Source organism: Psittacula echo (assembly GCF_963264785.1).
Source record: "Psittacula echo genome assembly, chromosome: 12".
Classification (NCBI taxonomy): Eukaryota; Metazoa; Chordata; class Aves; order Psittaciformes; family Psittacidae; genus Psittacula; species Psittacula echo.
The window spans coordinates 9,695,436-9,709,693 of record NC_137747.1 but is presented as its reverse complement, the minus strand read 5'-3'; the positions used below and the strand labels follow the sequence as shown (position 1 = coordinate 9,709,693).

Genomic DNA, 14,258 nt, shown 5'->3' with positions numbered 1-14,258 from the left:
CCCCCGCAGGGACCCCTTTCGCAGGAGGGGACACGGAGCCTGATCCAAAGTCCTGCTGTAAAGAAGCCATTCCCCGCGCAGAGAAGCATCCCCCCAGGAATCCAAGGCCATCACAGCTGTCCCTTCCCATGAGGCACAAGATCCCGTCACATTTGTTGTCACTGATATCAAGGAATTCAGTGCCAGGTCTGCAGAGAGATCCCATGACATGGGACTAACACTCACTGGTGGCACCGCAGCTTCACAGGCTCCTGACCTGAGGCACCCACAGCCACTTTGAGAACACTTCCCAAGCACACACAGCACTGGATGTGCTGGCAATAGCCTCCCATGCAGAAATCACAGACTGGCAAAGGCAAACGTATGCAACAAGTTCCCCATGTGTATATATATATATATATATGTATATATATATCCCCTAAAGAATCAGAACCCCTTGTTGTTTGGATCATAGAATTGAGAATGGAAGCAGGAGAGACCTCATACAGAAGGATATAATCCAACCCCTGCCTAAAGAGTCAGGATCTTCATCTTTCTGCTAAACGTTGTCACTTCTGCACTCTTAGAAACTCATGCTCTGCTACTGCCCTGCCTTTAGCATTAGACAGGAAAAAGTTGTTTGTTTAATATGGAATTCATTCCATGAGTTTGTTTCACCATGGACATGGCCAGAGTCTTCTCTGCAACAGCCTGTCATGCATACAGAAACTGAAGTCTCTGCCTCCACCCCCAGCACAGTCTCCTCTCTAGGACAGATTAACCTCAGTTCTTTTAATCTTCCTAAATGGGACAATTTACCTTTGTAAATCTAAGCCCCATGAAGCAGAATAGCTGTCATACAGAGGCAAACCAGGATACAAGGTAACAGGCACAATCTCATGAATTCATGGTTTACATACAGTGGCCAAACCAGACTGATCAAACCCAAAAGAGAGCCCATTTACATGAGTCGTTTATCACCAAGTCTATTACTCTGTAGCAGACGTTGTTCTTCAGTGAGGGGCTGGTTTACGAAGCCAGTTTCATCAGGAGGGATGCTTGTGTTTCCTATTAGATTTTGAGAAATTGAACACTTAACAGCAGACATTTTTCTTGGCAGCACGAAGAACCATTTAAGTGGAAGACAAATACAAGCAGCTCTCAAGGCAGGGTTGCTCCTCAAATCCCCTCCACTCCCAGCTTCCCAGCACGGTACCATTGCTCCTGAATGTGGGTAGCACAAACTCCCAGTACCCTTCCTGCAAGACAGACAGCGATTTCATTTGCACAGTACCAAAAGGAGAGTAGATGTAACTACCTGAGGGTCTGTGGTGTTGACAGAGCAAGAATTATGGAAGAGAGCTATGGAACAAGCACTGCTCCAGTACCAGGAACAAATGGACTTCGATTTCTTTCTTATTTTTTTCCTCCCTTTTAAATAAATCAGGAAATTACTTTTGCAACTGCTGCTCCTCAGTCCTCATCCTTCATTGCAGAGGACAGGGTCATAATCCAGGCTATGAAGCGTCTCAGCCAGTGTCAGCCTTCATAACAAGTCATCAGTGTCTTTGTTGCCAATGTTATCTATAATTTATCTCATTGCATGCAGAACTTACTCAAACCTGTGAAAACAAGCACAGCAAATACAGACCCAGACTCCACCATATCGTTCGTAACAATGAAAGATCATCACGAGGGCATGTGCAACAGTGTTGTATCAAAGGTGAACCCAAAAAGAACCCTCCAGCACATTTCTACAGTTTCCAAATCAGTCAATGCATTTATGGAAGCCCAAGTGGTGCAGCTCACAGCCATCAAGCACCCAGACACGTGTGATACACAGCTACGCTTAAACTGGCCATTTACACAAGCTGGTTTCCAGTTTGCACGTGTATCTGCAGTGATCTTGCACAGAGAACACACCTCTACCTAACGCTGAAGCATTAAAGTTGTGTTGCAAATAACCAGTCACTGGTCAAAACTTCCCTGAAGTGTTCAAAGAGGAGTCACAGGGTGCAGCTCTTACCTTGCTGTTGGAAGTCTCTTGTGAATGTTATTGCCTTTAAATATTGAACATCTGAAGGGGAAGCAAGAGTACATTTTTCATAAGAACATGATTGATCAGGAGGTGAGGAAACTTCTCATCAAATATTGAGAGATGTTTCCCAGCCAACCAGCAGCAGATCTGCAATGACTTTATCCCCCCCTTGCTCTCTCTCATCACTGAATTCTCCATTTGTCCTGCTAACAAAGCAGGGCTCTGATGCACGTTTCTCTTCTCTGCAGGAACGGGGTTGTCTGCAGCCCCTGCAGTAAGGGCCCATACGTTAGGCCTGTATGATTATCCCTCCTAGCTCTTGCACCAGTATAGAAATCAAGGCACACGCTGCATGCCACGAGGGTAGCTTGAAATCTGCATTACAGCCCTCATTACATCTACACACTGACTCGCAAAACAGTATCTTTCTCTTGTGATAAGTAGATTCCAGCCTTATCCTTAACAGGATGTTCTAAGACAGAAAAACTCACACTCCCAAAGGACACACATTCCTGTGGATGCACATTCAACTAGACAGGCTACAAGGCAACCGAGTGCTTAAGCAGTCACTTTGAACAGCGATATACAACAGCAAGGAAGTTTTTGGCCTTTATTTGAAGGCTTTGAACAGTTACAGTAAGAATTGTCATTGCAAACAAGGAGCTTTTAAAAAAACAGACAATAAAAAGTTAAAAAACCATCCAGGAGTCCAGCTGCAAGTAAGACATGTTGGTACAGAGGAGACGTGAGCTTTGCTGCTTCCATTCCCATCGCTTTGCAGATCTCTGGTAGAACTAAGATACTAAGAAAGGCTGGATGCTATTGGAATTGTTCCTGCAGGTGAGCATTTAACAGCAGATACTGTACCAGTGTCACAGAGTAGCTATGTTACATCTATGGGTTTGAGTTGGGTTTGTTGTTGTTATTTTCTTCCCCAAAAGGACATTAAAAAAAGATTATGCCAAAGTATTTATAATGTAGTCATAAGCCGACTACATAAGTTTGTCCCCCTTCTATTTATAACTCATCTTGGTAGCAGAGACATGATGTTAAGCAACTGGAAATCTTAGCAGCCTTTGACTTACAATCTGAGTTTCAATTTCATTCCACAACCCACGTCCAACAGCTCCACACATTCAGTAGTCTCACAGGGCTATTCTGACAGCACTATTTCTTACTCAACATGCTCTTAGCATAAAAGGGTATCTGCTTGCTCTGCTAGCAGAGCTCAAAATCCACCTAAGGCCGCCCATCTGAAACCTGGGTGCTCTGCAGTTCCACATGTGTAGGGTTCTTAGAGAGACTTGAAACAACCAGGTCCCAGCACACAACTGGACTGCAAAAGCAGACACCCAAGAAGTCATCTTCAAATTCAGTCACATACTATTTGCCATCTTTTGCTCTGAGCAGCTGGAATGATGGAGTATTTAGAGTTCAAAAAACATGCTTCCAACCTCAAAGCAAGTAAGTAATGGTAATGAAGATTTTATGTGCATCATAACCCCCTTTCTACATCTGCACTCCTGGAGTCCAACACCAGTTTCACAACAGCAGTGGGCAATGCCAGCAGTGCCTGCTCTGCAGAACAGTGTCCACCAAGCAGGGGCAGGAAGAAGCCTGCTGGGAACACTTCCAACTCCAGGTTAGATGCATCACATAAGCACTTCTCTGAAGATGCTGCTCTGCCCACACCTCTGGCGCAGTTACATTTGGGCTCTACCAAACACACTTCAAATGAAACACCAAGTCTGCAGTTGATCTGCTCAGAGATCGGTGACAGACCCAACTCACAGCTTGTTTATAAGTAACAACCAGTGTTTTAGCAGCTTTAAAACACTTTAAACAGACATAAAGTCACATTAGGAGACGGAAGCCAACCATACACTCTTGTTTCATCCGCTGCAGGAGGAATAAGGCAAAAAACCAAGAATTCAAGCAATGGTTTCCCCCAGCAGACTCCAAAGAAGGTTTCAACATCACTGCTACTCCAGTGAGCACCAGCTCTAACTGGGACTGGAGAATGAAAGCCGATACTCCAGGGCCTGCAAGCTTCCTCCCGAAAACTCACGAACTTCAGCTTCGCCTAATGGGATCTGAAAGCACGAGAGACTCCAGCAGACGTGACACTCTTGAAATACAGAACTTTATTTAGAAACTGCTTAAAGTAGAAAAACCCTGTCAAGAAAAATCCAAGTCAAATACGGTTTCTCAGTAAAACGGAAGTTTAGGGCAACGAAAGTCTCAAAGGCCACAGAGAAATAGCACCACTGCAGTTTTAAACAATGGCTAGTTACTTGCATTTTTGGCATTCACTGAATTTGGGTTTTTCTCTGAATTTCACGAAGGTTCATGCACTACACAACAATTACCATAAGATGCTCTCCTACACACATTTTAGGACAAGCTACCACCAGAAACAAATGAGTACAAGCACAACAGGACTGATCAATCTCAGTAGTGAAGGGGGATCAGAAGTCTTGCAGGATCTTGCCAAACACAACAGTAATGAGGGGCATGGTAGCAAAAAAGGACAGGTAAGGAAAGGACTTTAAATATTAATATTTAAGTTAGTCTCAGTACTGTATTTTCTGCAATAAAATTAGCTCTGTTAGCCAGCACCTCTTAGTTTTTACCCCAGAAGACTACTGAACTGGCGAGTAGTATCAGATATGCCCTGGCTTGAAAAGGGGGAAGAAAAAGGACAGAAAAGTCATCATCCTCATGTGCTCGATTCACTTTCATTCTAAACTAACTGCACAGCACAAGCCCTGTTACAACTGCTGGATTTGCTCAGCATTCCTTGGGATGGGAAAGGCAAAAGAACAAGTGAGAGATCAAAAAGTATATCAACAAAAATGAAAAGCAACAGGACAAATAGAAACAAGAGCCAGGAAGGAAAAAGTTACTTCTGAAGAACATTTTAGGCAGTAGGACTGGAAGCCCTTTGGCTTTTTTTGCTGTTTTGCTATTTCTTACAGAAAACACAGTACATTTTAGCAAGGTCATTAGCCACAATGCCACAGAAAAAGGCTTTAGCACTCTTCAAGGTAATTTATGCGTCTCAGCTGTTCATACTCCCTCTAATCTTGTGACAGGCAACGTTGAGGCCTATTCCATCGAGAACTAATCACTTAGTAAGCAGCTTTCCATAGGAATGGAGTTTTGTTTTCATAGCCCCTTTTGAGCACTTGCTGACAAGGCGGGATTGCCATGCAAGGCCTCTCAGCCAGCAGTGAGTGGAGTTAAACGTCTACCCCAGTATGAAGCACATAAAATCTCCTGTCACATTACTTCAATTTGGCATACGGAGGCATATTTTAAATACTCTTAAGGCATTTTATAATAATTTCTGTGCTGCATTTTCACATTAACTCAATCTTTCCGTGAGTCAGTCTTTAATTTCTCTACTACACACCACCTTAGATACAAAGAGTCTTCCCACAAACCAGTGTTTTACCAGCAAACCTTTCTGCAACAAGTTCCAAATGTTCAGCCTCTTGCTCCCTAAATATACCATCTCAATGTGAATACTGCTCTGCTACCAAGTGAGAAAGAGCTCCTAACTCAAACCCGCTGTAAAAAGTGAGACTTCTGCAAAGTGCACTTTAAGAAGAGGTACTTTTTTGCTTATGAAAAGAAACCAGTGAGTCCTCTAAGAATAAAGTGGAGTATTTTACAGTTAAGCACATGATCTGGGGCAAAGAATTCTGATGTTGCTGCTCTGCTGGTACAGTATGTGGTCTGTTAATACTCTTCTTGTTCCTCCTGCGGTGCTCCTTCGTCAGGTATCACAAAGCCTTCCTGAAGGGGAAGAAAACAAGGGCTTTAATGAAAATCTGCTATCAAACCAGTTCCTTGCTATTCTGGATGCTCTTCTTTTTTAACTTTTACCGGGGACAAATGCCCCTTAAGTCACCATTTACAGTGTCAAGATATATTACCAGGAGAGTTATTTTCCTGATCTGTGATCTATTTGCTACACACTTTTCAGGAAAGGCTAACCTTCTTTGCTGCCTGACTACAGTTATGTTATCTGATCCTTAATTGGAATTAATAGCTGGGCCATAAACCTGAAGACAAAAATGAAAAAGCAGAACTAGAGGAAGCCCTAGAAAGCAAACCAGCTCCCAGTTACGCAGGGAGGGAGGAACTATGCAACGCAATTTATACCAGATCACTTACATCTGTGGCATAAAGAATTTCCACAATCCTCTGCAACACTGGATCATTCTCCCCTTCATTCTCCTGGCAGATCAACTCAATGTTCCTCAGTTTCCCAAAGTAGAAGTCTCTCTCCTTCTCCAGATCTTCAACAGTAAGTTTCAATACATTGATCTGCCAAAAGACATCAACAATAATTCATCCACCAAAGACAGAATTCAGCAGGATCTATGCTGAGGGCAGGGTCCTCGAAGTTCTCAGGAGGGTGGTAACATGCAAAGCACTTCAGAAGTAACCAAGATGGGGGAAGGGGGACTTCAAGAGGAGGAGAAGGTCTGTTTCCCAAATTGTAATATCATTGTCACAACAAACACCCAGTCCAATGCACACAATACCACTTGGAAATTAGAAACAGTAAAGGCTTATGCCATGAAATAGGTAAAGCACTAGCTGCCTGCAGTCATCTTTGCTAACATTTTCTTTCAAGACAACTCTAATGCTGATGACAGTTTTAGTTGTATTACATTCAGCATTTCAGTGAAGTAGCAGCTGCTTAGAGCTCGGCTGGAATGCTGTGATAGCTGCAACACAGCTGTGGGAATACTTAAAACAATGCTATGTGTGACATGGCACAGACAGGGTTTGAATGTCTGGTACTCATGTCCTGCAGGAGGGGGCTCGCTCCTACAGGAGAGCAAGTCCATTATAACGGAGGCTTTTAAGTGATTTTAAATGAGATTCGGGTAATTTTATTCCATCTGCCTGACCCAGCCATTTCATGCTATTAAAGAATAAATCTGCAGATAAACTAGTAACAGAGGGCTGGTTTGGTCACACACCTGCTCAATCAATCCTGCCGACTCACTGTCTCCCGCAGCCTTTTTGACCATCCCAGTCCCAGCTTTGGGAGTTGCTGCAGTTCTCTGGGCAACGATGGGCCTCTGTGGGGCTGCAAGATTAACTCAGGGTTAGTTCCTCTCAGAACACCTTTCTTCCTTCTATAAAGGTATTATTCCCCTTCCAAACATGCTCAGGCCAGTAAGAGTTTGAAGATATGTTCCTTCCTTCTGCCTGACTCCATGTGACATCCCCATTTTTATTTGGTTTTGGTATGTGTTGGCACCAACCTTTGCCCTTTTCCCTTTTAAAAGAGAAGATTGTCTTCCGTAGTTTCCAGATAACTGGGCACTACAGAGTGACTCAGTGTTTGCAGCCTAACACCTCTAGAGATGCAAACTACTCTCATCTCATACACTGATTTTAAATAGCAACTCGGTCTTATTTTCCCCAGAGGTTTTAATGACCTAGATAATCTTGTAACTATTTTCTCTACCTGCACAGCCAGAGCCGAGAGATTTCTTGGGTTTGTTCACAACTGGAGCAACAAAGTTAGGTGCTACTGTCTCTTGGCCTTGTCGAGCCGCAACAGGATCATACTCCTTCCCATCATAGTTTGCATCAAAAAACTTCTTGAACCACTGAACAAATTCAAAGTTGTCCTGGAATTTTCCTTTCACCAGTTTGTCCACGGGAATTATCTGGAGGGGAAAAAAAGACTAAGTCATGTTAAGGGTAAAAAAACCTCTCCCTTGTTTTAAAATCAGAGCACTCAGAAGACCACAAATGTAATTCTTTGTCCGGCGCAGAGAAACTCCTCCTTGATAACAACTGTATGTCCCAGAGCAGGCCTTCTGCTAGTAACTGGGATTAAAAACAAATCCTGCTTTCACTGTGAGGAGTCAAATAATTTTTAAGGTTCCTGCTACACCAAGTTTCAACATGAAACTTCTTTCTGTAAATTTGAACTCAGCCAGCGCTTGGTGTCGCAAACCTGAACCGCGGAGCAGAGACAGCACCGCTGTGAGACCTAAACACCACCTTTTAGTAGGTTACAGTTACAGCTTCTCTGGAATGAGGCGCAGAACGTTATTAAACAGATGCAGCAAATTGTGAAGCCTTGTCTGTGAGGCCATGAGCTGAGAGTCTGTGGCCCGACAGGAGCCAGAAGCCACTACCAGTACATCACCACTCAGTATGTGAAGGCACCACAGGCTGTCCAGTTTCAGACATACAGCACAAGCTGCTGCCCTCAAGCTCAGCACCAATCAAGTTCGTGCTGAAGCCACCAGCCAACACAGAGCAAGATGTCTTCTTAGAGAAGAAGACTTTAACACAGAGATGCTCTGCACCATACCTGCTGTCAGTAACTATTACCTACATAAATCACCCTTCCATAAGCACAACTACCATTCAATCTGAAATGACTCATTTCGGATCTCATTTTCACTAGCTTCAAATTCCCTCCAGGTATTAAAATATGTATTTCAAAGATGTGTAGATGTGGTGCTTAGAGACATGGTTAATGGTGGCCTTGGCAGTCCTGGGTTAACGGCTGGACTCGATATTAAAGGTCTTTTCCAACCCAAACCATTCTATATGCTTGAAAAGAAGAATTTGAAATCCTCAGGACGATCAAACCAGCAGGTTATAGGAACATACCAAAACAGAGGTGGTTCAAATAGAAAGCTCAAGTAAACCTTATCACATGGAAATGCCAGTATCAGTCTGTGCTACTGAAGCTGCACAGAACTACATGGAAAAATTCATCTCAGCATTAAGACCTGGAAACCTGACCCCAGCTGGCGTAAAGCAGGTAGTGTCCTACATCAAGCGAGGGCCCCAGTGCAAACCAAGTTTTGAGATCTATAAACCAAAAGTAAACTCTGCTCCCAGATTTACTCAGCTCTAAATTTGAAAGCATATTCCATCTACTTTGCCATGAAGAGCACAGTGAATCAGTTACAACCCAGCTTACTTTGTCAACACCCATTCGTTTGAAACCTGCTTGTAGAACCTTGAAGTTTTGGATATACTCATGTTCCAGTTTTGCTTGAAACTTCACTTTCTTGAGTGCTACAGACCCTGGGAAGAGCATGTCCATGAACTGGCAGTATGCAGCGCCTGCCAAGAGAAAGAGAACACAAACCCTGGGATGAATCAAGGCAGCCACTAGTGTAAAGTCACCTCTGTCAGATCAGCAAACCCACCTGACTCATTCCTCAGCTACACCATCCCTTAATGGTAACAAAAGGGAGGAAACAGGAACCTTCAGTCTCCCGTTTGGGGGCAGCCTGGGTGTAAATAAGCTTAAGCAAGCTGCAGAACCAAGCTCTTCGTCTCATGCCTTGAGCTCTTGGGAACAAGAGCAACCCTGCTCCAAGAATTCCAAGAGAGAAAACAAATATCCAATGAGTCACCCAACTTTCCTTTCTTCACCAGATATCAGTATGGACCAGAGTTGCTAGACATGCCTCACTGGCCTGTAATCACCTCTTATCGACACTAATAAAGCTAAACCAGAAAAATAACTATTCTAAACACTACATTAAACCATTATTAAAATTGTGATACACTTACTGCCTACAAACAGAACCTGCACACAATTCAAGGTGCCCTCCAAGGCAAGGGGCCAAATTAAGATGGACTATATTTAAATCAAGCCTTAAAGAACTGAAATAACACAGTTTCTTTCTATTAATTTTAAATCTCTCATGTCCTTCAATTCAGCTCTTACTGTAATAAGAGCAAACAAGGGATTCAGTTCAGGCACAGAGCAAATGATCACCTCCAAAAAGATTCTTTTGTAGAACATATACACCCAACAAAAAAGATACTTAACCTGTACCCTCACTGCAGTGACAACATGTAACTGTGTGCCCCAAAACCTCAAACACAACATTCTGAGCACTATCACTCTCACACCATCAATGAATTAAGTGCACACAGAGAGTAATGGGAACCTCGACCTCAAACATCAAATGGCTACACAACATTATCTCAGCTACGTAAAGGCCATGAAGTAACATGCCATGGTGTTGCTCTAAATGCCTCTATTCATCTCAACCACAGAGTCCTATTTTGTTCACTTCCTACCAAGATATAATAAATAAAATCTTGCTGGTTTTACCCATGCTGTTTGATCTCCCCTGGCTTTCAGGTCACTTGTTGAAGAACTCCAACACTCAGCTCAAAACCAGGTCACTTGCCAGAAATCAGGGGTTTGCTCACCATCGGAAGTCAACAGTGATAAGTGTGACAAAAATAGAGGGATCACAGCATAGGCCAAAGGTTGTCTTTTGCGCATTTATGCAAGCTCAGTTTGCTGCTGTCACTTCTGCCCTTGCCAAAGGCAGCAGAGCCAGCCTGGGAGCTCCTTTCACACAACTATGTCCAACAACGAAAGCCACTTCCATGCCTGAAGAGGCATGAGGCATTTTGCAGACACAGGGACATTATTCAGCACACACGACATCAACAGCTCTCAGGCTTGTCCCGGAAACAGGTGAGCTGAAATTCTGCACAGCCAGTACAAACCATCCTCCCAGCAAGACAGCGCACTCGCAGCATGCGAGGCTCACACCAATCCTAAGCACAACTTCCCAGCTGGATAAATCAACACTGCACAAAACAGGTTTTTAACCTGCCCATCTGAAAACAGACAATAAGGGAATGCTTATCACTTCCTTTACTTATGTGCTTGTGGAGCTTTAGAGCCTGCACTCTTACAGTTTTTCTCCATCACCTCACTACAAAAAAGCCACTACAAATACCTGTCAGACGTCTGTTGTAAGTCCTCTGCTTCTCTGTAATTTCTGTGAATGCGTCTTCCACACACTCAGCCACATCCAACATTGACAGTCCCAAATTTACTTTAAATTTACTCCTCCTTTTATTCCCCATCTGTCATTCCATGAGCAACACCATATCTCAAACTCACCCTAAGAGCTGCACTTCCACTCTGCACCAAGTGCCTTTCGCCTACCTGCCGCGTTACCCAAATCACCATCTTTTACCAAGGCTGCATTTCTAGCCTTATTTTCTTTCAGCTCTTACTCCACACACCATTATCTCATGTTTGTTCCTACAAGCCTCCTCCCACACACACTCCTCCCTGTGATGACACTTGACTTCATTTCTGCACCACAATCACTTCCCCTTTTCTGCTGACGACTCTACCCAAGGTCCAGCTGTGCTAAGTCAGCTCAACCCAAAGCAAGCTGAGGTGACACTGACTGACACACTCCTTCACCAAGAGGAGTCATAAAGTCCAGAAGGTGAACCTGAGTCACCAGAATCCCTTCCTCACAACACTCCCTCTGCCCAGCCCCCCAGTGGTTCTTTTACAGAAGAAATCCCCTTTATTTACTCTAGTTACTACACTTGTAAGACTTACTTGATCCACTCAGACTAAATACTTAATTTCTCACTGGAAAAGACCCTCTCCTAAGGGTCTTTTTTCACGTTAACCCCCATTCCTTCTTATTTCATCTAAACTGCAGTGAGTCAGAAGACTATACCTTCTCATTATGGTTACATTATTAATAGCCATTTCAATAATGCCCTAACCACAACTAGACTGTAACAGTGACCATGGATCTGTTCACACTAGGAATGAAGCCACTGGGATGGCTACTGAGGGCCAGCACAGTCACACAGCATGGTGGTACCCCTGCAGACCTGGGGAGCACCTCTGAGGTGGCAGCCCCGGCGCTGAGCCCTCACCTGAGCAGAGCTGCTCGATCTTTGTCAGCGTCAGCTGCAGAGACTCATTGATCCAGGCCAGCATGTCATGTCGACTCAAGTTCTCGATGGTCACTGAAGTAGAATACACATTAACTGCCATTTTCTGGAAGACACAACCAGAGGCGTTAGTACCACAGACGTTATCACCAAACGTCCCCAGGGCTCCTGTCGAGACAGGCCTGACACAGCAGCACAGGAAACGCTGTGAGGCGGCTGCTAACAGCTGGGGTGACCTCGTGGTTCAGGCTTTCTGAAGACCCATCAACACCATTAAAACTCTTGTGGCAGCGCTGACGACGGCACTCGCGGCCGGTGTCCATTCCGTTCACCGGGCGCGGCATCAACGCTTCCTGCTCTATCCCGGTTATCGGTCCCGCCCAGCCCCGCCAGCACAAAGCGGAGCCGCTCGCTCTCCGCGGAGCCCCCGGTGCAGCTGCCGCCGGGCAGGGCCGACAGCGCCGTGCCGCACGCCCCCGCCGCGGGCGGGGCACGGCCCGCACCCACCCACCACCGCCCGCCGCGCCCTCCGACACAGCCGCACCGGGCGCTGCGCTCCGCCGCCGGGCCCCCGGCACCCCGCACCCGCGGAGGGGCGCGGCCCGGCCCTGCAGGCCTCGCGCCGATCTCTTCACCGCCCGCCGGGCCCGGCCCGCGGCCACCCGCCCGGTCCGCCCGCTCCCCGAGCCCGGACCCGAGCCGGGACCCGCCGCCAGCCCGCCCCGGGCCCGCAGCCACCCCCCGCCTTGACCCGGCCCGTTACCTGCCCCGCTCTCGCCCCGTCTCCTGCGCGTTCAAACCGGCCCCGCCCGCCTGCCCGGGGACCACGTCACTCGCACGCTACGCGCTTGCGTCACGTGCGCGTCACGGCCGTCGCAGCGAGCGCCGCTCACCGGCGCGGGACGGAGCCGGGTCTGGCGGTTGCTAAGGGGCGGAGACACCTTAGTCTCTTAGTCTCTCAGGCGAGGCTCCGCCCACAATCACGAACTCGCCTCCGATTGGCTGTGCCGCTAGCCCCGCCCACAGGTACCGCATCCCGCGTGCCCGTGGGGTCTCCCACGGCTCCGGTCGGAGGAACCGCGGTCCGGTCCCCCCACAGCCCAGCCCGGATCCCAGGGCCGCAGCCCCGCCCCGACCCATCTGTGCCCCGGTGTCACCCATCTGGTTCCCACATCCCACCCATCACCTCCGTGGGCAGCAGGGAAGGGGCACCTGTCCCTATATGAAACCCCTTAATCTCCACACACAAACCTGCCAGTGAAGGACTGTCTGGTTGTACAGAAATACTCATCTATAATTAGACGGTTGATGTGGATCCCCTTTTGTCCCCCACCCCAAACCTGACGATACTGTGTGGACACGGAGGTCTGAGCTCTCACACTCCTCGGTACAAAGAGCGACGCGAAATGTGCTCAGCAAAACGATGCACTTCTTTTATTTGTAAAAGATTGTATAAAAACCCGCACAAATTTCAACATCAACAATCCTTAACCTAAAAAAATAGCACCAGGGAGAGTTAGAAACCTTTACAAAAGTGTTAAAAAGGCATTTCTGAATCTACCTCTCCTGACAACATCTTATAAACTCGTAATAAAAGGCAGCTCTTACAGGGAAAACTGTTTCAAGGAAGACTTGTCTACTACAATTCTTATCAAGTAAGCTTAATGCCAAGGCAATTCTCATCCCTCTTTTATCTTTGTGTAAATTCCCCGAGTCCTTTTTTTTCCCTCATCTATTTATTTTTCTTTTGATCAGATAGGGAAGGGATGTGAGACCTGGAGTATGAAATCAGAGATGCTGGGGAGCAGAGGTTACGTGTCAGCCCCGTTTGGAAACATCAAACCCATCAGAGGGTCCCAAGGCAGAGGGTGGCCGTGACCCTGTGGCTCCGCATCAGGTTCTGGCTGGGTCTAGGCACAGGAGTTAAGTGTTGTATCACAGGTCCAGGCTGGGTGCCAGAGGCTGCAGATGGGTTCAAAGCTGGTGGTGACGATGCTGGGGCTTCCCCAGCACCCCCAGCACCCACCCCACCATCTTCCCAGCCAGGGGCTGGTGATAATGGAGGTGATCGGGTGCTACTCATTCCTGAGCTCAAACACATCACCAAGAACAACCCCCACTGGGAAGACTTTAAAGAGTGACCTCTGGGCAGGACCAAGGGAAAAAGCCTTTCAGCTCCCTGGGCTTCCCTTTCTGCCCATTCTGGAGCACAGCCTTGGGCAGGAGACCCAGAGAAGATGGTTCTCAAAGCCCAGGGTAGAAAGCGGCACAGAGGAGTGGAAAGTAAGAGGCTCTCTCCTCCAAGGAGGCTGTCATCCTCCGCCACCCATGAGAGGGGTGAGGAGGGCCCCCATGTGTCAGAGAGGTAGAAGGAGCTGGGAGAGAAGCTCTCATTCCCCACTGATGCTGTACGACACCTCAGGAAGCAGCCTGGCCCGTGGTTTAGACATGATTCACTTTGAGAAGGCACCAAAAGACGCTGTGGACAGGGTGTAGTGAA

At 46.5% G+C, this 14,258-nt stretch overlaps 1 protein-coding gene across 2 annotated transcripts; it reads right to left on the bottom strand.

Annotated features, from left to right (window-relative positions):
• Positions 1-4,141: 4,141 nt before the first annotated feature.
• Positions 4,142-12,660, bottom strand: MAPRE1 (microtubule associated protein RP/EB family member 1). Of its 2 annotated transcripts, XM_080627837.1 has the most exons (7): positions 12,522-12,660; positions 11,741-11,864; positions 8,994-9,139; positions 7,512-7,716; positions 7,018-7,127; positions 6,200-6,352; positions 4,142-5,818 (listed from the first exon to the last, which is right to left on the bottom strand). In XM_080627837.1, exons 2-7 carry the CDS (start codon positions 11,859-11,861, stop codon positions 5,762-5,764), a joined length of 792 nt encoding a protein of 263 aa, XP_080483963.1. In that variant the 5' UTR covers positions 11,862-11,864; positions 12,522-12,660; the 3' UTR covers positions 4,142-5,761. The 2 variants fall into 2 exon arrangements, with proteins under 2 accessions (XP_080483963.1, XP_080483964.1); XM_080627838.1 differs by lacking the exon at positions 12,522-12,660 and having other exon boundaries at positions 11,741-12,496.
• Positions 12,661-14,258: the final 1,598 nt, after the last annotated feature.

What these genes read in the sequence shown, in the direction of transcription:
- MAPRE1 (XM_080627837.1), bottom strand. Translation starts at nt 11,861, where the DNA reads ATGGCAGTTAATGTGTATTCTACTTCAGTGACCATCGAGAACTTGAGT. An exon ending in GATCGAGCAGCTCTGCTCAG is followed by an intron (nt 9,140 to 11,740) that starts GTGAGGGCTCAG and finishes TTCTCTTGGCAG; the next exon opens with GCGCTGCATACTGCCAGTTC. An exon ending in CGGCAGGATTGATTGAGCAG is followed by an intron (nt 6,353 to 7,017) that starts GTGTGTGACCAA and finishes GTCTTTTGGCAG; the next exon opens with ATCAATGTATTGAAACTTAC.